The following is a 27,781-nucleotide window of genomic DNA, read 5'->3' on the forward strand; positions in this document are numbered from 1 at the left end:
ATGAGCAATTTTAGAATTTTAACTAATACATTGTGTTTCTTCAAGGGTTGGTATAACCGGTTTCATGGTTCATGCCTCCTTTGAATGCAACACACCAAATATGGCCAATTAAGCAGAATTCATTAGAAGAAGCTGAAAATATTTAAAAGTAAACGATGGACGACGAATGACAAACACCGACGGAAATATCCAGTAAGCAAAAGGCCACCTAAACAAACTGATGAATATTACTAGAACATTTTTATTTATCAAAAATTTTGATCTGTATAACAAAGCAGTAAAATAGTCCAATCCACACTTTGTAAAAGTTGTTCCCTTTTGTTGGGTCAACCCAAAGGTCAAAAGGGAAAAAACAACTTTTCCCTTCTTTATTTAACCAAATATTTGGGCGTCCTGTGAAAAAATCTCTTGGAATTTAATTTATTCCTTCAATGTGTGGGTTGCTCCAACTTGGGGTAATCAAAATTCACAGAGGAACCCGATTTCTAATGTCAAATGACGAAGTTACAACACTCTAAAGTACAAAGGATACTGAGAGAAATATATGGGGTTTCCCCAAAGATGGCGGCCAAGGAACTTTTGTAAAGTGTGGATTGGTCTATATATGGTGGCTAGTTACATTTTCATATGTTCCTTTAACTGAATCATATATTCTTTTCTAAAAAGTGTCTCGATTCTAGGTGATTTCCTTAGCAGAAAAAACGAGTTATTTCTAGTTATATGTAGTTACGTCCGACTATAGTAGGTAATGTTGACGCAATCAATCAGCACGTTACTAGAGTTGCAAAATAGTTGATACCACACAAGAACAAAATCTATCAATGAAAAGCAAATCGGAGCCTTTTTCTGAATTAATGTGACATTTTTATGATAACTGCTCAATGGTCTGTCGTCTAGAAGAGAGTGGGCTAGGATTCTTAAAATACAATAACCAATAGGTATGGAACATCATCGACTGGCGACCATTGTTAACTATAAATCTATATCTACAGAATAGTTTGATAGTTGAATAACAATGCAAGAAAAAATCCAGTTTCTGTTTTACGTTTGATAGTATTGTCTGTCTGCATGTTTAAAGGAGTATAAAATGGCCTAATACAATTATCAAAATGAAAAAAAAGTTATAACACTTGTTGATTGATTTCATAATAATTACATGAACATAAATCAATTAGATGATACGTTTTAAAATATTAATAACGTTGTTAGAGTTCAAGCTGTGACATAATGGGAAGAATACTTTGCATCTACCAAATTATGTAATTATATTGATAGAAAAAATTGTCCTTATTAATAAGTATCAACGTGATAAACTGTGGGAAGGGGCATAAGGAGGAGGACACTTGGGACTGTGTCAAACTGATCAACAATGTTCAACTCAATTTTTAAAGAGGCATGGTCACCATCATGGTCAAAATTTACTTTTCGTAATGTGAACAAAGCTCAACTCATATTAATGTTTACATTTTGGATTTTCCAGGTTTAGACTTAAAATGAATGCGACAAATGTTAGGAACTATTTTTTAATGTCCAAAACTAATCAACAGAAAAAATCAGGTTCATAACTATTACATGTAACTTTACCAATACAATCTCATAAACAGATATATTCCGGTGAATCGTTACTTTTACAGCATAATTCAAGTTTTCAAAGAAAACTTTTTAATAGAGATTTCACCTTAGTACTGTGGAATCGTTTAATTTCGTGGAGGCCAATTATCATGGATTGTGTGATTTTTGCTCACTCGGTTTTCAGTTCAATAGGAAAACTAAATCTTTTATAATTAGTTTTCATGGAGAATGTAAACTCGTGGTTGAGGGATACTACAAAAATTGACCACCTCAAGTTCAAATGATTCCACAGTACTTACTGAAGTATTCTATATTTCAGTCATTTTGATAGACAAAACAGCTGTGGAATTGATTCCAGGAAATATGTGGCTTCTCTTTTTGTGAACTGTCGTAATTTCATCAATCAAAAGTAATAGTTTTAAAAACCATTAATAGTAATCAAATAGGACAATAGGTGCTCTAAAAATAGAAAATGGGAAAGTTAACGTGATGGAATTTTGAAGAAAAAAATGTTAACTAATGAACATTAGTGGTATTGTCTGTATCTTTTTCAATCATTCGAAAGAAACCATTATTTGTAAATTGAAACATGAACATAATTAATTTCTTATTTTTCATTTACTCATTATCCAGGCGACTTTCGGCGTTGTCTCCGTGAAAAAAAAGTCTACCTGACTTTAATTTTGATTATTCCGAACTTGATTTCTTTGAAAATACGTGTGTATTTATTACTTACTGGTTAAAAGTTAGTGTTGGTAGTTATTGTATATGCTAGGTACAGCTACATGCTCTGACCATACATGTATGCTGCTGTTGTATATTTTGATAAAATATCAGTGTCAACTCTCATTGCCAATGACGAAATATAATACATTTTTGAATCATAAAGAGACTCATACTAAGGGTTCATGAATTTTCACATAGTTGGAATTTGACTGTCTATATGAAGCTCTACCTATCCATACACTCAGTTTGTCTACTAGATGTAAACGAGTAGAAATGATTTAAAGGGACTTTGACACGATTTGAGCTCAAAATTGTGTGAAAACAATATGTACCATTAAATTCTTCATGCAATTTACTACCGATATCGTGTCTTTAAATGCCTTAGACTTTCTCCGAAACACGCTACCGACCTCGGAAAATCAAGTAAGTTAAACTGACAACGAGATCGCGAATCGCCTTTTTGGCATGTAAACAAACTGCACCACTTCACTTTACGAGGCAGGTGATTGTGTTTTAAAGAGTATCGGAGGCAGGTTAAGAGGCTGTATCAGTAGTAAATTGCATGAAGAATTTAATGGTATTCATTGTTTTCACAAAACTTGCATATAAACAAGGTTAATCAGTACTAAACTAGCGCACGTTTTTGTGCGCAATTAAATACAATGTACACAATTTTTAAATGGGTGGCACTGTAGCTACCAGGTCGTCCATCCAAATTTTTCCAGACCGGGAGCAACAGACCTACAGCTAGGGCTTATCCAATTAGAAACCATTAGTTTCACAACTTTTCTAGATTTTCTGGCTCATCATAACCAAGTATCCATTTAGATGACCAACAGTAGATAAGAATTTTCAAAATAACAAAGTTTTAAGGTGTTAAGGGACACCTGTCGATATTTATTTAATAAAAAAAGCTTTATAATAGACAAAAATTACACTGGTTTAAAATATTTTACAAAATTTGACAAGAAATTAAGTTTAAACTTTATTTGGAAAGGCAAAAATTGTAAAAGTTTAACTCATTGCACTACGCATCTAGGAAACTGACTTGGGAAAGACAAAATATTTAAAATTATCATTGATTTTATTGTTTATTTCTATAGGAAGTACGTCACAATATGGTAGTGTCAAATTCTACCTTAAAATTCTAACCAATACAGTATTCGTTCATAGGGGTTGATATCATGAGTGTTTCATAATTTGTTTTCCTTTTTACGGATGCAACATACAAATTTTTTTCAATTTTTGCCCACTTTATAAAAAGAAGCTGAAAATGTTTAATATATACATGTACAGACTATTGGCAACGAATGACACACAACGTGGGCAATACCCGGATAGCAAAATTTCACGTGCATAAATCGACTTTCAAAACAGTTTATTTTCCTTGTAAATTTTATTTCAAAAATAAAATCTGTGTAACAAAACAATGAATATTAAATATTATGGTCGCTAATCATATCATCATTATACGTGCAGGTGTTTAATATTCAATCATAATTTGATAAAACTTTGTCTCAGTGCTTTAAAATAAATACTTCAGCAAAGAAAATGAATAAAAGTTATTTCCAGATAGATATAGTATCGTCCGAATATGTCCTGTAATATTGACGAAATCGCTGACGTCAGATGATCAGCATGCTGCTGGGGTTGCAAACTTGATGACGTATTCACACTTTTCGTCTTCGCGAAGGTCTACCACGCGATTGTTGATACCACACATGAACAAAATCTATCAAATAAACGCCAAATCATCACTTCTTTAATTGAGTTAATATGATAATCTTAGTAAAATTACAACTCAATAACCAACTGTTTAGAATAATTTTCTAGTGTGGCTAGGATTGTGTAGAAGGATTGGCGTTCAGTTCAATTTATTTCTCACCATTGAAAACATGGCACATGAAGACAATAATGTTACATTACAATGTACATAACAATTGGGTCGGAGGTACAAAATAAATAGTAATAAAAAGAATAACAAAGTTTTAAGGTGTTAAGGGACACCTGTCGATATTTATTTAATACAAAAAGCTTTATAATAAAAAAAACTTACACTGGTTTAAAATATTTTACAAAATTTGACGAGAAATTAAGTTTTAACTTTATTTGGAAAGGCAAAAATTGTAAAAGTTTAACTCATTGCACTACGCATCTAGGAAACTGACTTGGGAAAGACAAAATATTTAAAATTATCATTGATTTTATTGTTTATTTCTATAGGAAGTACGTCACAATATGGAAGTGTCAAATACTACCTTAAAATTCTAACCAATACAGTATGCGTTCATAGGGGTTGATATCATGAGTGTTTCATAATTTGTTTTCCTTTTTTACGGATGCAACATACAAAATTTTGTCAATTTTTGCCCACTTTATAAAAAGAAGCTAAAAATGTTTAATATATACATGTACAGACTATTGGCAACGAATGACACACAACGTGGGCAATACCCGGATAGCAAAAGTTCACGTGCATAAAATCGACATTCAAAACAGTTTATTTTCCTTGTAAATTTTATTTCAAAAATAAAATCTGTGTAACAAAACAATGAATATTAAATATTATGGTCGCTAATCATATCATCATTATAAGTGCAGGTGTTTAATATTCAATCATAATTTGATAAAACTTTGTCTCAGTGCTTTAAAATAAATACTTCAGCAAAGAAAATGAATAAAAGTTTTTTCCAGATAGATGTAGTATCGTCCGAATATGTCCTGTAATATTGACGAAATCGCTGACGTCAGATGATCAGCACGCTGCTGGTGTTGCAAACTTGATGACGTATTCACACTTTTCGTCTTCGCGAAGGTCTACCACGCGATCATTGATACCACACATGAACAAAATCTATCAAATAAACGCCAAATCATCACTTCTTTAATTGAGTTAATATGATAATCTTAGTAAAATTACAACTCAATAACCAACTGTTTAGAATAATTTTCTAGTGTGGCTAGGATTGTGTAGAAGGATTGGCGTTCAGTTCAATTTATTTCTCACCATTGAAAACATGGCACATGAAGACAATAATGTTACATTACAATGTACATAACAATTGGGTCAGAGGTACAAAATAAATAGTAATAAAAAGAATAATTAAAATTAGAAAAGTTGTTCAGGCTTACAAAAGGCCGAAATCTCATGGAGGACAGGCTACCTCATATACTTTTGTGATCACGTCATTATTGCGAAAAAACCTGGTAGGTTTAACTTATTCATATTTATCTAAAAACGAACTTGTGGTATTGCACTGCATTCTAAAATAATGAAATTCATCCGGTTTATGATTTGTCTGACAGAAAGGGCAAAGCCTTTCATTTATTGGGATACCTTACAATCTTCCAAGTTAAACTGTGGTGATTTGAAGTTCGAAATTTTACGAGATGCATAAAATATGATAGTATTATTTCAAAATAGAGCTCTCTCTACAAATTGAATTTAAACCATTATTACATGTACCTGGTATGTAATTTTTTTTTCAGTTATGGTCTGATATAACTGTGTCTTATTTCTAACTGCGTGTTTAGTGAACTAAAAACTAATGATTTCAGATTTATATTTCTAGATCCAAATAAACTGCAAAAAGTAAATTCGATTCATCATTCAAAGAGAGTGTTTGAAAAGTATATGTTTCGATTTATTTGATGAGAAAATATATATTCGTAATTAAGGTGGCTCTATACACCACTTTTTGATGATGCAATACGCAAAAAAGTAAATCTGGAAGCATGCAATTCCGGTACTGGCTGATTTAAACTGAGGCGAATTGTATGGGGACCGCTCTTTTAAAAAATTTGTTAAATGAATAGTCTTAGATTTAATTTGTTGATTGGAAAAATAATTACTCACAAGTTAAGTGACACCTTCACGTTGTGTCGTATTATTTATCGAAAAAAAGAATAAAATCAAGTATAATTTTTTAAAATAGTTTCTTTCCAATTTCTAACATCTTACAGCGTAGCGCAGTGGGTTAGTGGGATCGCTAGAAACCTGTAGGTCATGAGTTCGTTTCCCGTTGCGGACAATAAAATTGTTAACTTTCCAAAATTTTCTAAAACGTATTTTTGGTTGAATACTGTGAAAGAAAATTCTAAACCGGTGAAAGTATTTCAATTATAATAAACTTTAATCCACATTAATATTGACAGATGTTCCTTGTAACCATAAGGGGATGGGAGGGTAGTTTTGAATTTTTCTCAGGTTGGGATACATAAATCCTATTAGTTAATTTTCCCCTTTATTTATTTGACTTAGTTTTGCATAAAAGCGAATAAAATTCACTTATTTAGGCCTATAATGAAATATGTATGTATTTAACATTCTATCATGATATTTAGGAAATTTTCTTTAACTCAGAAATGAAAAGTCCCCAAGATGTTTGGGCCTTGGGACTTACAAACGATAACTCTTACCTGAGGAACTTTCATACCAAATAAAATTTAAAATATTTTTTGTGTTTATTTGCAATGATTTTCATTCAAATTTTTTATGTCACAGTTATTAAAATACATTTTCATATAATATCAAGCAGCTTTTTCAGATGATTTGTCAACAGAGTAAGAAAATATGAAAAAATTGTTAAACATTTTTGAATGTTAAGAAGTATTTTATTAATGTTTAGGTGTCCGAAGAAATTATCCATCATATAACAAAAAAATTTCTCTCAATTTGTTAATAGTTAACTTTTTAATAATTACTTTAAAAAAACACGAAAAAACAATTTAAAAAATCTTTTAAAATACCCATAGTACCCCCATCATCATTTTAATATTTGATAAGTATATGTTTTGTGGTCTTCTATTGAAAATTGGAATAAACTGTGGGTGTATTGAGCCACCTTAAAGTTGACCAACAATATTAGTCAGCATTTATGCATAAATAAAAGCCTAGTAATTTGATGGCTGATAATGTCATACTCTTATGTACATGTACAACGTATGATTTGTAATAAAATGTAGATTAAACGTCGCGTGGGTTTGACAAAGCTGTAAAATATGTAAAAGAAGGTGTGGACGATAAATCTATTAAAGTATGTGCCCACTCTCACAAAATTGTCCTCATTTCGTGTATGATATCATGTATCAATGTTCAAACCCGGGGAGGGGGGGGTTACAACCTTAGGAGATATCACTTATCCAATCATGCAATAGGTTAATTAAGTCTGTGTCAAGCATTCAAGTCAATGTTTTAAGACTTTAATCATGATGATATGGTGATTGGGTCGAAAGTTCATTTCATCGATTTACAGTCTTTTTTTCTTTAATTTGAAAAATGCTTTGTGGCCAGGGAGGCATGGAATGGGGATTAACATAGTCAGTTAAATGTTAGTTTCTGGTAGTAGATTTCTTGAAATAAAAATAACACAAAGAGAAGAACATGGATGTTTTCAGAAAAAACTTCAGTAAAAGGTAATAAAATGAAACTGTAGTAACCACAAGCGAACGTCTCCATGATATTTTTTAATATTTTTGTTGTTTTTTTTTTACAATTTGTTTTCCGCAGAGGTAACGGTACTTTAAAAGAGATTTTATTTTATTAGTTTAACGTTCTCCAATCCTCAGCCTCACATTTTTTTAATCATAAAAATTTTATTTATCCTTCAAACTTTATAAATGAAATGAAATGAAAAAAAACTTTTTGATGATATCCATGCATTTTACGAAGTTATTGCAATTTTGGTTACGGTGGATACAATGGAATAAATATACAAGTTGAGACAAAATAAGAAAATTAACGGTTGTACTGATGCACCAATGGCTTAAACTCCTTTATCTTTATGTAGTAGGTCTCTGTTGAGCCACTGAGCCAAGCAGTTCGTTAAATAGCTTCCTGTAATATTTAACACTAAAAACTAACTAAATTTGTCAATATGAAAGGAAGATTTGTAATACGAATAAAAAAAATGCCAATTAATTTTGAGTTATTAAATATTGCTGAGGATTGGAGATCGTTAAAATTAGCACTAAACAGCTGTGAAAAACAAGAGGTCCAGGGGCCACATCGCTCACCTGAGCAACAATTGCCTTAATTCTGATCAAATCGGCATTACAGTATCAAAATATTTTGACAACTAAGTACAGTAGATCTTGCTAAAAAAAATTGAAAATCTGCCAATTTTATCCACCTCTTTTTTTTTGGGGGGGGGGGGGTAAATACCAAGCCCCTTTTCTTGTTGTACCTGTAAGAAGATTTTTCTTTATTCCTATATACCCCCCCCCCCTCCCCCATTTCGTGGCCCCACTTTTCTCTATGGAATCATGGTTTCATGAAACTTAAATCTGCATAACCTGTGCTTTCACACTAAGTACTGAGTTTAGGACCGAAAACTTTCCCAGAATATTTTTAAAGATTTTCCTTATATATTCCTTTGTAAAAATTCAAACTGCCATCACGGCCCCGCCCTACCACTAGGGACTGTGATTTTGCAAACTTGAATTTACACTACCCAAGGATGCCTCTACACAAGTTTAAGCTTTTCTGGCCAAATAGTCCTTAAATAGAAGATTTTTAAAGATTTTTTTTTCTATATATTCCTATGTAAAAATTAATCCCCCATTGTGGCCTCACCCTACCCATGGACTATTATTTAAACAAACTTCAATCTTTACGATCTGGGGGTGCTTCCAATCAAATTTGGGCTTTCCTGGCCTAATAGTTTTTTAGAAGAAGATTTTTAAAAATTTTCTCTTTATATTCCTATGTAAAACTTGATCTTTCAATTGTGGCCCCTCCCTACCCCCAGGGACTATGATTTGAACAAATTTGAATCTACACTACCTGAGGATGCTTCCATTTTAATTTGAGCTTTTCTTGCCTTATAGTTTTTGAGAAGAAGATTTTAAATATTCCTATGTAAAACTTGATCCCCCAATTGTGGCCCTTCCCTACCCCCAGGGACCATGATTTGAACAAACTTGAATCTACACTACCTAAGGATGCTTCCACTTTAATTTGAGCTTTCCAGGCCTTTTAGTTTTTGAGAAGAAGATTTTTAAATATTTTCTCTATATATTCCTATGTAAAACTTGATCTTCCAATTGTGGCCCCACCCTACCTCCAGGGACTATGATTTGAACAAACTTTTATCTACACTACCTGAGGATGCTTCCATTTTAATTTGAGCTTTTCTGGCCTGATAGTTTTTGAGAAGAAGATTTTTAAAGATTTTCTCTATATATTCCTATGTAAAACTTGATCTCCCAATTGTGACCCCTCCCTACCCCCGGGGACCATGATTTGAACAAACTTGAATCTACACTACCTAAGGATGCCTCCACACAAGTTTAAGCTTTGCAAGCCTAACAAAAGAAGATTTTTGAAAAATACCAACAAATTTTCAATAATTTTCAATTATCTCCCCTTCAAAGAGGGCGTGGCCATTCATTTGAACAAACTTGAATCCCCTTGACCTAGCGGTGCTTTGTGCCAAATTTGGTTGAAATCTGCCAAGTGGTTCTTGAGAAGAAGATGAAAATGTGAAAAGTTTACAACGACGCCAACGACGACAGACAACGGACAAATTGTGATCAGAAAAGCTCACTTGAGCCTTTGGCTCAGGTGAGCTAAAAAGTAGCAGGTATACTGTAGAAGCACATATTTTCGTTGGGTCAAAATTTCGTTGTTTTTTAAACCAAATAAAATTCGTTGGCATTTAATTTCGTCACATCATAATATCTTTGTATTCGTTATTACTTTGGTTAAAAATTCGTCATGGATTTAATTTCGTTGATTTCTACTGTCAACGAAAATAACGAAATTAAATCCTCAACGAATATTTCTGCTTCTACAGTATATACATAGCACTGTGAGAAAAGATAAAAACTTAGAATTTAATCAAACCAAAAGCTAAGTTATGTTATTTGAATTAAGGGAAAAGAGGGAATATTAAAAAAAACCAATGATTTATATTTATAACAAATTTACAGTGATATTGAAAAGCACTAAATGCCGGAAGGTCAATAAGAATATATACATGTACATACCATTGACTGTCGTGACTTTCCAATGGGACAATTTGCTGCATCACCCTCTAACATCTGAAGTAAAAACTGTCCATGAGATTTCTGTTTCCAAACTGCCTTTCTGCCAAGAAACCATCTTTCAGAGGGGAAATGTTCCTGCTTTACGCTATGAAATGGGCAAATATTGTACTCATATGGAGAAGACTTATAAAGGAAGCACTTTTGACTCAGTTTGTAGAAAACCCCGTTTGGTCCATATCTCTGAAAAACAAATTAGGGAAACCTTTTCTTTAACTATCATTTCTATTAAATTCAAATGACAAACAAAATAATAAGCATGACTCCTGGTTTTGATCAACACGTATTTTAATTAGTGTAATTTTAGTTCTTTAAAGTTCAAGTATATGCTATGTTTATTATCAAAATCATATTTCATTTTGGTAAACAACTGTCATGGTTCATGCAATAATCTAAAAATTTTTTTATAGATTTTTAGTTTACCTTACACGTGTAACAGAAAAGGCAGTCATGGCTATGGTACCTATTAATTAATTCTTCACCTATTTTATTAAAACATATTAGCACTGTAAATAAGAAGAAGGATGTAATTTTCTATTATTGAACCTTTAAAATATATATACATATTCTGGACTCTTTCCACTAACTAGAACTCCATTCTAGACTATTTAACAACTAAACTTACATGTATTTGCACTTCGGTGTAAATAAGTATAATAACTAGACACGATCTTGTTGCGAGCAACAAGGAGGTCTTCCGTCCGCTTTTTAGAAGGTGATATGACGTCATCGACTTTAACTTTCAACAACAAAACATGATTTGGAAATAGGAGTTGAGTACTAATGCTTTCCTGTAGTGCTTTTTATAAGTTCTCTTACGTTGCTTTTTGAAATACTTGCATTTCTTCCAATTAAGATAAAAAAGATTGAACTTTTTTTTTACCTCTGGCCCCTAAAAACCCTAGTTAGGTAACGCATGAGAAAATCAGGATATATAAACGTATTATACTTAATTTTCCTTTTATATCCTATTCAAAAACATCTCTCAGTAAACGACTATATAGATAAAAGACTTTAGGATCATCTTGATCCCTAATTTGAAGAGTCACTCCTCCCTTTTTCTTGATATCAAATGAAAGGTCTTTAAACATATTTTGTTCAACAAGTCTTTGGAAATTCCTTACTGTTCATGAAATAAATGTGAAAAAATGTTTGAGGGGCTGATCCATTATCCCCTTATAGGGGCTGTTTAACAAAATTTTTCTTCTATACTGCATTTCAAAAGATTTTTACTTTCTGATATATGGGTGATTAATTTTACAGACATTTGACCTCTAAAAACATTAATTAGGTAACACACGATAAAATCATTAGATTGCTTGGATACATAACTGTAACATAACATACCTGCTTTAATGACATTTCACAAAATATCTCTCAGTAAAGGACTAGAAAAAAGTCATTAGAGCCCTCTGGCCCCTTAAGTTGAGGGGTCAGCCCCTTTTTTCTTAATATCAAATGAAAGTCTTTTAATTTTAAACACATTTTGTTTAACAAGTGTTTAGAAATTCATTACCGTTCCTAAAATATATTGGAAAGAAAGTTTGAGGGGCCGATTCCTTATCTCCTTATAGGGACCGTTTAATGACATTTTGAAGGTTTAACATTGTTTAGTACATCATTATGAGAATCTTTACTTCTATACTACATTTCCAAAGATATTTCATTTCTGATCTATGGGTGATTAAAATGTTGGACATTTGACCTCTAAAAACCTCTAATTTATTACGTAACACATCATAATATCATTAACATATCTGCTTTTATGACCTTGCACAAAATATCTCTCAGTAAAAAGCTATTGATAAAAGATCCATTATGAATTTATTGTTTTCCAAAAAAAATTTGCAACTTTGTCCTCTACACCGGATGTTGCCTAATCCGGCCATTGTCTTGAGAACCACCAGATTAGAAAAGATATTTAAAAAATATTTCGCCTTGTGTTTAAACTGACCCCTTACGTCGTAGCTAGTATGGTTGTATTACGACTTTGACATCTGTTCTTTTCATATGATCCATTATAACAAATAAAATATGTAAACTTAAAAACTATTTCTGAACAAATTTACACAGCTCTATTTTTGTTCTTTTAAATAGTCATGCGGCCGCTGGCAAGGGATCGGATACGTAATTGTTCACATACACAGCTCAGAATCCAGCTAGATTTTAAATGCGACTCAAATGCATTGCATAGAAGCAGTTCTTTTGTCCATAATGTGTTTCACTAGAAAATAACTAAATGTTTAAACACTTCCTATAAGTAATCTGGTACCATTATATCAGTTTAACACACAAATACCCTGTTTATTTGCCAAATAAAACACAAATACATGGTAACAAATCTAGCTTTTTACACTCATATTATGCAATACCCGAACAAAATATTATTGTTACGACATTGACAAGATCATAATGAACAACTTTTGCAGCGACAGCCATATCGAAATCTTTTGAGTTATAAAGTGAAAACTTTCAAGTGTTCTAGGTCCCTAATTTGAGGGGCCAGCCCCTTTTTCTTGATGTCAAACAAAAGATCTTGTAACTTAAAATATTTTTTCTTCTACATGTCTTAACAAAATATTTGCGAGAAAAGTGATAAATTAAGACAAGAGGCCCAGGGGCCACATCGCTCACCTGAGCAACAATTGCCTTAATTCTGATCAAATTAGCATTACAGTATCAAAATTTCTTGACAACTGAGTACAGTAGATCTTGCTAAAAAAATTGAAAATCTGCCAATTTTTATCAACCTCTTATTTTTTGGTAAATACCAAGCCCCTTTTGTTGTTGTACCTGTAAGAAGATTTGTCTCTATTCCTATATACCCCCCCCCCCATTTCATGGCCCCATTTTTCTCTAGGGAATCATGGTTTCATTAGACTTAAATCTGCATAACCTTTGCTTTCACACTAAGTACTGAGTTTTGAACCGAATACTTTCCCAGAATAGTTTTAAAGATTTTCTCTTTATATTCCTATGTAAAAATTCAAACCGCCATCACGGTCCCGCCCTACCACTAGGGACTGTGATTTTGCAAACTTGAATTTACACTACCCGAGGATGCCTCTACACAAGTTTAAACCCTTTCTGGCCAAAATTCTTTAAAAAGAAGATTTTTAAAGATTTTCTCTATATATTCCTAAGTAAAAATTCATCCCCCATTGTGGCCTCACCCTACCCCTGGACTATTATTTAAACAAACTTGAATCTATATGATCTGGGGATGCTTCCACTCAAATTTGGGCTTTCCTGGCCTAATAATTTTGAGAATAAGACTTTTAAAGATTTTCTCTATCTATAAAAATTCATCCCCCATTGTGACCCCGCCCTACCCCCAGGGACCATGATTTGAACAAACTTGAATCTACACTTCCTAAGGATGGTTACATGCCAATTTGAGATTTCTTGGCCAAATATTTTTGAGAAGAAGATTTTTAAAAGATTTTCTCAATATATTCCTATGTAAAACTTGATCTCCCAATTGTGGCCCCACCCTACCCCCGGGGATCATGATTTGAACAAACTTGAATCTACACTACCTGAGGATGCTTCCATTTCAATTTGAGCTTTTCTGGCCTAATAGTTTTTGAGAAGATTTTTAAAGATTTTCTCTATATATTCTTATGTAAAACATGATCTCCCTATTGTGGCCCCACCCTACCCCCGGGGACCATGATTTGAACAAACTTGAATCTACACTATCTGAGGATGCTTCCACTCAAATTTGAGCTTTCCTGGCCTAACAGTTTTTGAGAAGACTTTGGCTCAGGTGAGCTAAAAAAGGTTAAGTTTACAATACAATAAGTTGTTAAAGTTGGTTTCTGGAAGAAGAGACTTTGAAAATTTTCTTAATAAATATTGAAATTTTTTTTAGTTTTTTAATCTTTAGTTTTTAAGATCTGTGTATAAACATAGAATCGTGAGCAAATCTCTGTATCTTGCTTATAATTCGAAGCTTAACACTCAAATATGGTTAGTAAATAGAAATTGTAAACAATTAAAACACAAGAAACATGCACTATAACAAATAAAGAACACAATTTATTTTTTCGAAATGAATCATATATATACATGTACATGTATATACCTACATATTTCCGACAGCGATATCAAACTCTATTTAAACTGAATAAACTCGAGAAAATGCCGAGCATCTCAACAAAACCTATTGCATTAATATACCATTACGCAAAATATAATGCCGAATTACCGATAGAATGAATTGTATTTCAGTACTTTTTTGATACATCAGATTTTGCTTAATTTGCGCAGGTAAACAGTTAACTGTTTGATTTACCGAAGTCTCTGTTTGATTTGATACGTAAAAATCACGAAATACAGACGATAGTTCCCAGGTTACAAAGCATAAATAATGAAAACGAAACGAAAACCAGAACAAGCTAACACCAACGTCATGTGTGAAAACTGTCAACGCATTGAAATATTTAGCCTCAATTTACTTCACAAAATCGGCACCAATATATTTTGCATGTTTCAAAAATTTCCCTTCATTCGCGAACTGTTACACAACAAGCAAATTCATCATAGTCAGATCGACCCTTTTTCGTATAATGTCATGGCTGCCTTAAACAAAGAACCTCGTTTTAGATGTATGGAATACGAGTCTTGGTAAAATGGGTACGCAAACCCGGGCCGTGGCAAAATAAAAGCCGGGGCAGATCGGCAATCGTCAATTCTAAATACGCATTATTTTGCAGCAATATTTACAGCAAATATAAATATACTGGTCCATCAAATATCCTGAAATTTTAATGAGATTGGCAAATTAATAACTGCCAATCTTTTGTTTTGCCCAGGCCAAGTCTTGTCTACCCATTTTACCGGATGCCGAATCCGAAGCTATTAAACTGATTGAAACACGCCTTTCCTTTATTATTATTTTCGTAATAACTCAGATTTGAAACAGAATTAGACCTTAATTTTTGCAATTTATATTTTCCTTCCCATAAGGATAATTTATGCTAAACTACGTTGAATTGGAATCAGTAGTTCTTGAGAAGAAGATTTTTTAAAATGCACCCCCCCCTTTTTCTACAGTTTCAAGGTTTTCTCCGCTTTGAATACAGATCGGACTTTTATTTCTGCAATTTATATTCGCCCTCCCATAAGGATGCTTTGTGCCAAATTTGGTTGAAATTGGATAAGCGGTTTTAGAGAAGAAGTTCAAAATGTAAAAAGTTTACAGACGGACAGACAGACGGACAGACGGACGGACAGACGGACGGACGGACGGACGACGGACAAAAAGTGATCAGAATAGCTCACTTGAGCTTTCAGCTCAGGTGAGCTAAAAACCAAGCAAAACTACAACTCTTTTTTATCTCAATTTTCGAGCCCTATCCAGCTCCGGCGTTTCTTGTGCTAGGCAAACATGAATGCTTTTGTGCATACAAACAATCTTTTGTCTATCATCCCTGAAAGTTTGAAATCGATATCATTTGTGGTTTATGAGAACACTCTTGAACAAACCAATGCCCTAAATATCCTTAAAATGTCAATATCTCAAGAACAGAAATGACGTCATCAACCAAAAACATTTCCGATAAGGTTCAGAACATAGGTTGTAAGATCTGAAAATTTTGTGCAAATCAGTCAAACCATTTTTGAGATATCGCATGCATAAAAAGTGTTAAGAAAAAAAAAGAAGAAGAAGAAAAAGAATCTGAAGAATAACAATAAGGTCTTCCGTTGGAAATGGAAGACCTTAATTATGTTTATTTTTCAAGTATAAAATAGTTTTCTTTAGAAATTGAATGAATGATAAAAATTTGAATGTTGTAAGTCAAGTTATAAAAGAGATACAGAGGTAAGAATTCATTTTAAGTAAATAAAGTTCATTCTTATATTTGTTTATGAATAATGTTAAGTAAGAAATTACCATTTCTTTGAAAAAATGTCATAGCAAACAAGATCGACCAACTCACTGTGTTCATAAATAATATTGTCAATACTAAAAGTGACATTTGACTAAAAACTTATACCAATTAACACATACGTAGACAATAACAAGATTCAAGCTTTGCTTACAAAACAATAAATTTCAAACTCTGTAACTTGAGTGAAACTAAATATTTGACTTTAAAATTTTGACAAGTCAATAAAAATATCAATAGAGAGGTTGAGATTTCAAACGTGTACGGGTACGTGTACGTGTACTAGGGGAATCACCTAAATTCTTCGCGTATTACGTCATCGGTTTTTGTGACGACATGGTTTCTACGCGTTCTCTAAACTTGTAGAGTGCTGACTACACGTAAGTACAAACTTGTAGCTTTTACAATAAAAATAATCTAACTGATGAGTGAATATGCTCTTGTGATGCATTAAATAGATTTTTAAACTTCATTTGCATGTACATTGAGTAGAAATTCACCATTTTTTACAAGTTATTTATGTAAATTCATGTCACAAAACTGCGTCGAGAGGCCTTAAAAATCATCAATCGCCTGTCATATCATAATACATTTGTATGATCCTTAAATACAGAAATAGTCAATTAATGTTTTATTTATGAATTATTTGATTAATTGTGTATCTGTAATGTTGATGGAATTCGTATCTGCGATTTTTGAAAGTGTGACATGTAGTTGGAAAGGGGGTGGGGGAGGGTGTGGGGGACAGGGGGTCATACCATATCAATTGACACAAAAAAAATATTAATCAAATAAAATGTGATATCATTTTAATGACTAACTAATTGTTTTGAATATTAGAAATATTTTTTGCAGAATATGGATACTGGGAGAAAAAAACAATTTAGGTTTTCTGAACAGGACGACTTAAAAATGTTACGGTAAGCATTAGATTTTGTAAATATTAGCATGCGCGGATCCAGAAAGTTTTTCCAGGGGGGGGGGGGGTCCAAATTGAAAGTAAGGGGGCTACACTAATCATCAGAAATCTTGACAAGCTTAAGAAAAAATTTCCAAAAGCATGAAATTCCTAATCCGTGCGGGGGGGGGGGGGGGGGGGGTGCTATATCTATAACTGCAATTTTCAATATCACTTTTAATATTTCCGCTTTAGACCCCTTTGCAAAGCACATATGTGTTTTTCCGGGGGGGGGGCATATTTGCAATAATTTTACTATGTAAATTTAATAACATTCCTTTTTCCAGGGGGGTCCGGACCCCCCCCCCCCCCCTTCTACATCTGCGCATGATAAGCAAAGTTAAATAGTTATTTTATAACTAATTACTGCCATCTTAAAACAATACAATGGGTCAAAATTTAAACCGTTTAGGATAATTCACAATTTAAAAAAAATCTTTAAATAAAACCTCCATAAAAATAATGAAGTATTACACGTTTTTCAACCTAAATTCATGTATAAACTTCCGTGTCTGATTAGAAGGAGGTTGTGAAGCGATCGCAACTTTATACAGAATATTTTCTCTACTGCTGATTGTTGAAATTAGATATTTTTTTCATATAGCAATATTATCCGTCCTTTGTAGAGAGGTCATTAGTAGAAACCCATTTAAGGACAGAGGGAAATGGCTAGAAATATCGTTGGCTTTACCTATGAGTGTTGATGCGAGAAGAGTGAGGGAGAGGACCGTTCTACTAATGGAACAAAGAAGAAAGGCGAGTAGTTCATCGCTCAAAAAGTATAATTATCGGAATTACAATAGATTTTGTTTGTTTAATTTTTGTTTGGGGGGGGGGGGGGGTGAGGAAAGTTACTACTCATTTTGTTATGTAACAAAAAAATTAACTTGAGGAAAAAGGATTGTGAAACAGAAAAATTACATTTTTAAATATTTACTCAGGTCGGGTGTAGATGAAGTTTATGGGGAAAAGGAAATTCTCCTTGACGAAATCTTAGACCTGGCAAATGATGAAGAGGAGAAAAAGAAAGATGACAAATCAAAAGCTATTAAAGAAGAGGTTCTGTGCAAAGATATCAGAAAACGTGCTCTTGATAATTTGACACCCTCAATAAGTGGTAAGTGGTATGAGAGAGAGAGAGAGAGAGCGAGAGAGAGAGAGAGAGAGAGAGAGAGAGATTACTTTATCATGATAAATCATTCAGCGTAATACATGAAGAAGTTCAGTATATTGGTATATCTTTGCTAGAGCTAGGTGTTGTACATTGACCACATATTGATTGCCTGTGCTTTTAGTCAATTACAAATAAAACTGTTATTTCAGACGAAAACCTGAAGAAAATGCCAAAGAAATCAGCATCAGTTATGTCATTTTTGAAAGAAAAGGCGGAACTTGAAAGACAGTCAAAGGAAGATGAGCTTGCGCTTCGTCGCGAACAGTTCAATTTAGAAAAAGAGCGGTTTGAGATTGAAAAACAGGAAAGGCTCCAAAAGCTTGAAATGGAAAAACAGCAGTCTAAATTAATGTTTGAGCTGTTTTCCAAATGTCTGAATAAATAAATTACATGCGAGTTAATTACTTTCAAAGCTATACACGCGGCCAAAATACATAATTTTTGAAAAGTGAGATAGAATGAAAATGAAACTACTAATACAATAATTACATTGAAAAACGTGTTTGTATCGATTGTCGTATTAAGGAGAAACCTTGTGTTTATTACAATGTATATTTTGTGTTGCTTAATTTTGCTTTCTAAAGTTTACATAATCGAAGACTAAGTGCATTGTAAGCATATAGCATATTCATTTTTTAGCACTCTAATTTTTCCCCATATTTTATTAGTCAATTAAAAAGAAACCTGCAAACATCTCGACGTGGGGCCAATCGTTTGCGATTTTCCCGATGCCCCTTGACAGAATGAAGGGCGGCTTTTTTTAAAATTGGTATTTATTGGTGGAGTCCAAAGATACATTTGTTATTGTAATATAAAGTTGATAACTTTTAAACGGAATTGAACAAAAATGTATAAATTTCCCAAAAGTGTTAACTTTACGTGTTTTTTCTAAACATTTTAATTTGTCTTGATATAGTTAAATGGCAGCGTGTATAGCTTTAAACAATTTACTTTTTTGTGTCTCAACACTAGTTCAGGAACAATAAATTTCACAATTATTATTGTTTTTACTTATATTACATTTATTTTAATGCAAGTATCTATTACGCATTTACAGTCACCATGAAAAATTGTTGCAACAATTTGGATTCAAGCTATCATCAAATCTCCTCACACCCCGGATTGGCAAAATATACAGATCATGACATGTATTCCTCAAGTGCAGGAGGTGAAAGATAGAAATATTCACTGGTCACACTGCCGTACAAACAAGTATGGCAGTTGGTGAGCAAAGAGGCCACTAGATAATATTTCGCCACAGGTTGTAAGAACAGCTTTTGGTTTTTCTTGTAATCAACAAAAGCAAACAGAGAGAGAATTTTTCCAAAAGTCCACTCAACACTTGACCGAAGTTTTGACATTCTACCGTTAAAAATCCTCTCCTGGTCGCTGAGTATGGCTCCTTTGAATGGCGTAATAAGATGTACACGCAAAGGATAGGCAAGGTCGCCATATAGAGAGAAAACCGTGCCGTCGGGCATTGTCATATACTGCTCAAGTTTAGGCAGAAGTTCGCTCATTCTTAACATTGCAGAATCATGACGTTTTGCCTCTATAGGGCCATACATATTGGCTATCAACCCGTTTGGTATTACTACAGATTGGAATTTAAGGCCATGCACCCGTTTGTGTCCACTGTAGACGAGTTTTTGGTTAACAGAAGGTCTACATATTGGCCTTACAGTCCCGTCTATGAAGCCCCAGCAATGTTGAAGCGGCCCGCCGATATCCGATATCGCATCTGCGTATTGTTGCAGGTGTTCCTCATCCAGCCAACTCTGATTCAGATTACTTAACTTTCCAGAGTGTTTGATGTACAAGTAATCCAGAACAGTGTTGGCAATGTACGACAGTTCCGATTTTGAACGGTTAAACAATGGTTTCATGTCTTCTAACCTGTTCGGATATGACAAACGTCTGAGCAAAATCAACATACCCTCATGTGCAGTCACCCGAGTACCATTTGGACACAGGAACTTCAATGGCAGAGACAACGCATTGCAAAGACGAGAAATGTCATTCCTTTGAAAGCGGAAAAATGAGTAAAACTGCTCATCAGATAAATCATCAAGATTCAAACATGGACCTTTTACGTCGTCTTCGTTTAAAAGAGTAGATAAAAGCATCAAATCGTCGTCTTCACATAAAGATGAAATATCTAAAGCATCTGCCATGTTTTACGTAAACGCAATGAACGTAAATGACGTCATTTCTGATGTCACAATAACAAAGTGCTCGAAATTTACGTACACGTTTATATTCTACAAGTTAAGAAATCTCAACTGATAAATTACAAAAACGTGTACGTGTACGTGTAGTTTTAACACACGTACGCGTACCCGTACACGTTTAAAATCTCAACCTCTCTATTATCAACCATTCTTATCATAAAAATCGAAAAATAAAATTTAAAATTTTGAGCTCAAATCTTGTCTAACTCCCTTTAGGAAAAGGTGAGGTATTAGAAAACATGTGGTATAATATCCCAATTAGATTACATTTTGTTACTTATACATGTAAATATTTTAATTTTAAAAAATTTGCATTTTTTAATTTTTTTTTTGCACATCCTGAAAGGTGAGTATCTGATTTGTTAATCATCAAGCCTGGTTCAAATCTACTGCAGCTTTCATAAATAAGTTATACACACCTCTTTATCCCTGATAGTCTGAGCTGCCTGTAAATAAACTTTTTTCAACCTCTGTCCCATTTTCCTTATCTGTTCATTTTCTTTGCTGAGTTTTGCAATGGCATTGCAGTGATTTTGGCAAGGGGCTTGCTGTACTAAGTTTTTACCTACATAAAAAAGAGAAGGAAATAAAATTAATGAAAATTTTTTTTAAACAAAACTTGAATTTCTTCCATTTAGTCAAAATACACCATCATTGGAGAAGAATCTTGTGTAGTCTGGTAATACATTCATTACAAGGAAAAGTTTCACACATTGTCAAATATTTCATATTTTTAACTATTGAATATTTACAAAGTTGAGTACAATTTACCAATTACATACAGAGAAATACAGAATTTTTGAAAATTGTGATCAAAACTGATCAAATACAAAAAAAAAATTTAATTTTCTTAAAAACTACATGTATATACTGTATACGATATTTTTCGGGCAAATTGTAGCTTGTGTTTTAAGCTTCCATTTTTTTAAAACTGATTAATTCACAGCCATTTGTAATGGAAAAAATTAAAAGGAAATGTTTCTTATATTTCTGCAAGTCAGTTGGTTTTGATAGGATTACTGCAAACCTACAAACCTTTAACAAATGTAAATAATTTTATTATTTTTAAGTACAATCACGAGAAAAAATATCACAAAAGTCTTATCATGATGACTTCATTTTTAGACTACAAAGTCTGTAGAATCCAGGAGGTTCCAATGACTTCACAAACTGGGACCCTACCAGGGCTTTGTCCTGGACCCACCGGGAGCTGAAAGGCAATCCCCAGACCCCCTGCCTAAAACTGGCGCCCCTTATGACTTCAAATCCTGGATTCACCTCTGAGACCACATTAAATCAGAACAGATGAATCTTTATTTATTAAAACTCATAGTAATCACAAAATTAATATATTGATAACTGAATGTGAATAAAAGTTGGTATGCCATAGATGGTTCTCATGCAAAGTAAGATAACTCATATGTGAAAATTTTCAACTAAGATGCCATGTATAATGTCATTATTTTATGAGTGAAATTGCAGACCACTAGTTATAAATTGTTTAATATGATAATAATCTTTTATGTATGTTTATGCATTCATTTATTGTGGACGTAGAATTGTACATCAAAATCTGTTTATGTAAGTATGTAGTCAAGCAGGTAGTCCATATTTTAGACAGTCTCAATGCAAGGCCAAAAATAATCAAGAATGATTATACTCTTCCCCAAAAACTCCTCAATTCAAATTTTGCTCAGTTACATGATATTTATAAATACCTCAGGGTTAAAACGATGTTCATTCAAAAGTATGAAAAATTTCCAAGATTTCTCCTTTTAAATGTCCTCTCTAGCTTATCAGGTTTTAATACACAGCTAAAAAATATGATGTCTATGGGGATTTTGCATTGCAACAGACACGGACGAAAACGATAAAAAATTGTGCAAGGTATAAGGAGTGACTTCCAAATAGAGAAGAGATGGCAACATTTCCCATTATAAATCACTGTAAAAATCTGTTCCAACTGCACTTCTTTCACAGGTATGTGTATTTAATTAAAATCCTTGGGACTGACTATAATATTAACATAATACCTTACTAATTATTTACTTTACATGCATGTACATGTTTTAGGTTCTCCAATAAAACAATTCAGTTTCTCAGACCCTCATTATATTTTTTTCATCATAAAAATATAAGTTGTCCTTAAAACTTTATGAATGAAATGAAATTTATTAAAAAAAAAGGTTGTACTGGTGCATTGGTGGCTCAATGTAGGTTTCCATGGAACCACTAAGCCAGGCATTTCATTGAATAACCAAACATAATATTAAAACTAAAAGAACACTTACATCTAATTAAATTTGACAATATACATATATATATGGTATAAATAAAAAAAATCAGAATGATTTAGAGTTATCAATCATGACAAAGGATCAGAGATCGCTATAAATACAGTCTACAGTACGTTGTGTATTCTGAACATAAAGTCTTTTCAACTGAGTGAAAAACTTTCACAGTAATATCAACAAAAAATCTTTAAATCTGAGATTGCTAAGTTTGATTAATTCTATATAGATTTGTTTTAATGTTATAAGTTTGTACTGGGCCACCTTTTTAAAAGGCATTAGGCATGGTGTGATCGGAAGGAATTAATTTGTATACTGTAGATTCCTAATCAAACACTAGGACTGAATATCGTGAAAAATCGCGAGAAGCACCCATCACAGATTTTAAAATCTCACTTTTATGTTCTAAGAGTTGAGAATTTTAAGAAATTAGAATAAAAGTTTCCCATTCCGGATTTTATAATCTCGCATTTTGATACAAAACAGTGGGATTGCAAAATTAGGTACTCGCATAAAATAAGGAATCTCCAGTATTTTACCTTTGTGTCTCATCCATTGTGGAGGAGCTTCCCCTGACCATTCATCGCTGCCATCACAACAGTCACAGATTCCGTCATTCACTCGGCTGCTGGGCAGACTGACAGCTTTCTGACTGGGTAACTGACTGGTGCAGTAGAATCTGTGTCAGTAAGTGTTACAAAATGAGTTATATCCTTAACATGAACTCCAAGACCCTTGGCCTACTTTAAGAGGTTTTTAATTTTGAGTTTTGATGACGAAGATTTTAAGGAATTTGTTGTTATTAAAACTATAAAACAAGGTATCTTACATTTAATATTATTCATAAATTTGACAATTTTGGTAGAAGATTGTCCATAACCATGAACTCACTTCATCTTTTAAAATAAAATTATTGAGGTAATTTTTAAGAATTCAGTTTTGATCGTATGTTCATAAGGTCAACAGAGCCCTACATTAACACCAGAAACCCAGATCCTACACATGTATTTCATGTATTATGATTTGCCCACTTTTGCTAGGGCTTAGTTTTCTTACATTGTACTAAAAAGGAAGATATTTGAAGAGTTAATGTAAATTCAGTACATAAGATTAAACGATCCCTATCTTAACACCAAAACTTCTGGTCTGGAGACCATGAATTATGTAATTTTTAAGAAATAAACAGCAATTTAAAAAGTTCACCGGGATATGAAGTTGGCTGGTCACATGATCAAATCCTGTGAAGCCCAAAGGGCTTCTCAGTAGATTTGATCACGTACCAACCAATTTCATATCCCTGTGAACTTTTTAAAATTGCTGTTTATTACTTAATATATTTACATTTGAAAAAGACAAATCGTTCAGAACTGTTATAATTACCGAGATTTTATGTTTACAATAATCTAAGCGACAAGCGATAAGCACATGCTATGAACATTGTGACGTCACAAAAAAGTTCATACAGAATTGAACATTTTCGCTATTCTATAGGTTCATCCAAATTTTGTTAAATAAATATGTTTGAAGAAGCTGAAATTTTACAAGCAAAATCACAGCAACAAAACAATTCATGTCGCAAAAAAAAAATTACACTGACAAGCAATTAATGATTTTTTGATGCAATAAAGTAATTATATACAAGTTTACTGTAAAACAAATTACATGTACCTTCCTCTGGGACAAGCGGCAGTGCCTGGTTCATCACTCGAATCTTCACAGTCACAATAATTGTCATTAAGCCAGGAAAATGGAATGAGTTTCTACAAAATATCAAGGTATTGCTTTATTTGAATAACAATCAATAGGAAACAAAAATATATGATACAAATGAGTTATGTAGCAAACTGATTCAAACATGTTGAAATAAGATCTGATCAGAGAAAATTTACTTTATATTGGCAGGTGGCATATTATGTGCATTGTAAGCTAGGCCATTATACATGTACTGTCACATATAAAACAGATCGATACCTGAATAAAGGTAGAAATACAAATTAGGTCAAATATGCTTGAGCATGACTAAAATATCTGTCAACAACCCCATAAAGATATTGAAAGACTGAAATACTTTGTAAAAAAGATTAACTAGCTGTGCACTTAATTGAAGTTACTATCTGAATTCTAGCTCTCATCTTGTTGATCTACTTGTTCCTATTGGTTAAATATTATTACAGATATAAAATTTCACAGTGTGTAAATTGTAAATCAGTGTACATCTATGATTTACTGGTATTACCGTGCTATATCACTTGGATCAAATGACTCATATCATTGGATTTTTAATTCAACCAAATAAAGAATCTTTACTTCAATAAAAAAAAATGACTACCGGGTAATTGATTTACATATCTACTTTAAATCAAGTACTAGCTTGTACTTGCACCACTGTTCAGTAAATAAATCTTCATCTGAAACTTATCATATACTCATGAGAGTTAACTTGCATTTGTATTACATGTATTACTCATGCAGTCTGATGAAAATCATATATAATCCACTGCCGTAGAAAAAAGATATAGTGTTAGTAGATGCAAGTACTTTATATCACTCCATCCTCCTATATATTTCTTGAAAGACTTTTAGGTAATGTTTTTCACATATACAAACAAATTCAAGCCTAATGCCACCTCCAATACTGATCAAGTATTAAATAGTTACAGTTAAAGTTAAACAACATTAAGTACATGTATTAACATGCCCTGCTCTAATGATTTTAAAATAAGGTTCAATGAAGATAACCTTTTTGATAAATGATCCCCCCTCCCCACACACACACTCTGAAATCTGGGTAGAGGTGAAACAATCCTTTGCAACGTTTACATGTACAGTATGTAAATAGAGAATGATCAATTATCATTTTTTCACATAATTATGCAGCTTAAAATAAAGTTTATACTACATACATGTATATTTCAAACTGCATTAGAAAAAACAATTTGTCTTGATCAGTATCAATATTCGACTAATTTAAATAAAGTAACAAAGTATTCCTTGCAGTAGCATAATAGGCTTATACATGTACATGTATATAATAGATCAACAATGATGACTCCTGGCTTCTTTCTTACATAAAGAACTCATCAAACAATTTATATATCATATAGTCCTAAAGATACATTACATCATTATACAATATTAAATGTTAGTAAAAAAGGTTCTTAAAGTGTAAAATAGTAATGTTATTTCCCTTTATATGAATATATAATATATGTATCATTTTCTCTTTATTGGTACAACAGGCTAAATCAAGTACATGTAAATAATGACATGATTATTTTTACCTTAGTTTCTAAGCACCTGAACATCTCCTTCTTTTTAACGTGAACAGCTTTATATAAATGAGCATCATCATCATGGACACCTATTGGTTTGTCACCCTTATAATTGTTTGACTTCTCCAATTCAATAGGCACTGAGTCTTCATCATTAAAATTTTCTATCACATTTTCTAAAACACGGTCTTCATTATTTAAATGGGACACTTGGACTGCTTTATTCTGTGTGTGAAACAAAGCCTCCAAAGAAAAGAACTGGAATGTCAAAAATATCACAGCCGCAATCACAATCAAGACTAAGACTCTTGGTCGCTTCCATATTTTCTGCATTCTTCTCCCTTTTTCATTTCAACTATACCTTTAAAAAAATAATAAAATTACTAAAACAAGCAAAATCACGGCAACTAAACAACTCATGTCGCAAGAAAAAATTACACTGACAAGCAATTAATGATTTTTTGATGTAAAGAAAAGGGTGAAGTTTGAAAAGGAGACCATTATTATTATTATTATGTTACAAACATAATCACAACTATGTAGACTTAAACTGTTTCAAAATTAATGTTTGATATGTACCAGTATTACTGAGCTTAAGGGTAGTTAAAATTCCAGCTAGTGAATCTATCACATTCTTTCCCTGGTCATCAAACTATCACATGTAGCTAATGCTTGGTGGAGTGTAGCAGTTTTGAGTCTATCAAACAAACAATTACAGCCCTAAAATTAAATTAAAATGTTTTTGTTGGGTTTCTTTGCAGTTGCCTACCAACCCATTTGAATGGCATCTGGCCATTCTACAAGTATCTAACCACTGATTCTGAAAATTGTAAATCAGCAACTACAAACAAAATATTTTTGTTTTAGAGTTTAGCCCGACTGATTTAAAAGTAGTTGTATAGGCATTAATTAATTTCTGTTAAGTTTGTTTGTCTAAAAAAAAAATGAAAACAAGTATGTAATAATTTCTTGACTTTACTTGTCAGTAATTAACTTAAGATACCATAAAGGCATGGTGCAAATATTTGCAGCTGTACAGCTGAGCCACCGTTTATCGATTTTTTGACCAGTTGGCTGTTGGCATCGTGGCAAGTTGACATACCGTGTGTAGCTTGTGTGTAAGATGGCAATAGATATCTGATACGTTGACAGTAGATGCATTTTGGATTAAAGGTGAGTTGCCAACAACGGGAAGAGGGGTCTTTGGGGGCCAAATTAGCAAAAAAGTTGGACACCTGTTGGATGGGGGCTACACCTGTATGTACTATGTACATGTAGAAGACAAGCTGTGTATAATCATGGTAATCAATGTCCGCTGCCTTCACTCGAACGGTTAAACCGTATAAAATATCATTTTTACTTGCCTTGGTTGTCTTAATTTGAAAACTGAGATGAACTATAATTAAGGATACTCAAGCATTAATTTTTCGTTTCACAATATTTACAGGTAGTCGTTTTCAATGGGCGCTGCCATATTGTTATTTAAGAATATAAGTATTTCGATCCCGATTTTAAAAAGTTTGTACAGCTGTGAATATCTATCATTTTAAAGGGGCATGGTCACGATTTTGGTCAAAAATTATTTTTTCAATTTTAATGTTTAAAATGCTTCAGTAA

General features: G+C 32.7%; 1 protein-coding gene across 4 annotated transcripts; it reads right to left on the reverse strand.

Moving 5' to 3' along the window:
* Positions 1 to 3,675: 3,675 nt before the first annotated feature.
* LOC105327783 (uncharacterized) lies at positions 3,676 to 27,650 on the reverse strand. 4 transcript variants are annotated; one of them, XM_034471115.2, is made up of 7 exons: positions 27,529 to 27,650; positions 26,174 to 26,525; positions 24,561 to 24,652; positions 23,432 to 23,571; positions 21,021 to 21,166; positions 10,288 to 10,527; positions 3,676 to 4,030 (listed from the first exon to the last, which is right to left on the reverse strand). In XM_034471115.2, the coding sequence occupies exons 2-7, from the start codon at positions 26,495 to 26,497 to the stop codon at positions 3,932 to 3,934; spliced, it is 1,041 nt and encodes a 346-aa protein (XP_034327006.2). In that variant the 5' UTR covers positions 26,498 to 26,525; positions 27,529 to 27,650; the 3' UTR covers positions 3,676 to 3,931. The 4 variants fall into 4 exon arrangements, with proteins under 4 accessions (XP_034327006.2, XP_065940223.1, XP_065940224.1 ...); XM_066084151.1 differs by lacking the exon at positions 3,676 to 4,030 and adding an exon at positions 4,798 to 5,152; XM_066084152.1 differs by lacking the exon at positions 3,676 to 4,030 and adding an exon at positions 4,798 to 5,152 and having other exon boundaries at positions 27,525 to 27,650.
* Positions 27,651 to 27,781: the final 131 nt, after the last annotated feature.

Source organism: Magallana gigas, chromosome 5 (genome assembly GCF_963853765.1).
Source record: "Magallana gigas chromosome 5, xbMagGiga1.1, whole genome shotgun sequence".
NCBI classification, from domain to species: Eukaryota; Metazoa; Mollusca; class Bivalvia; order Ostreida; family Ostreidae; genus Magallana; species Magallana gigas.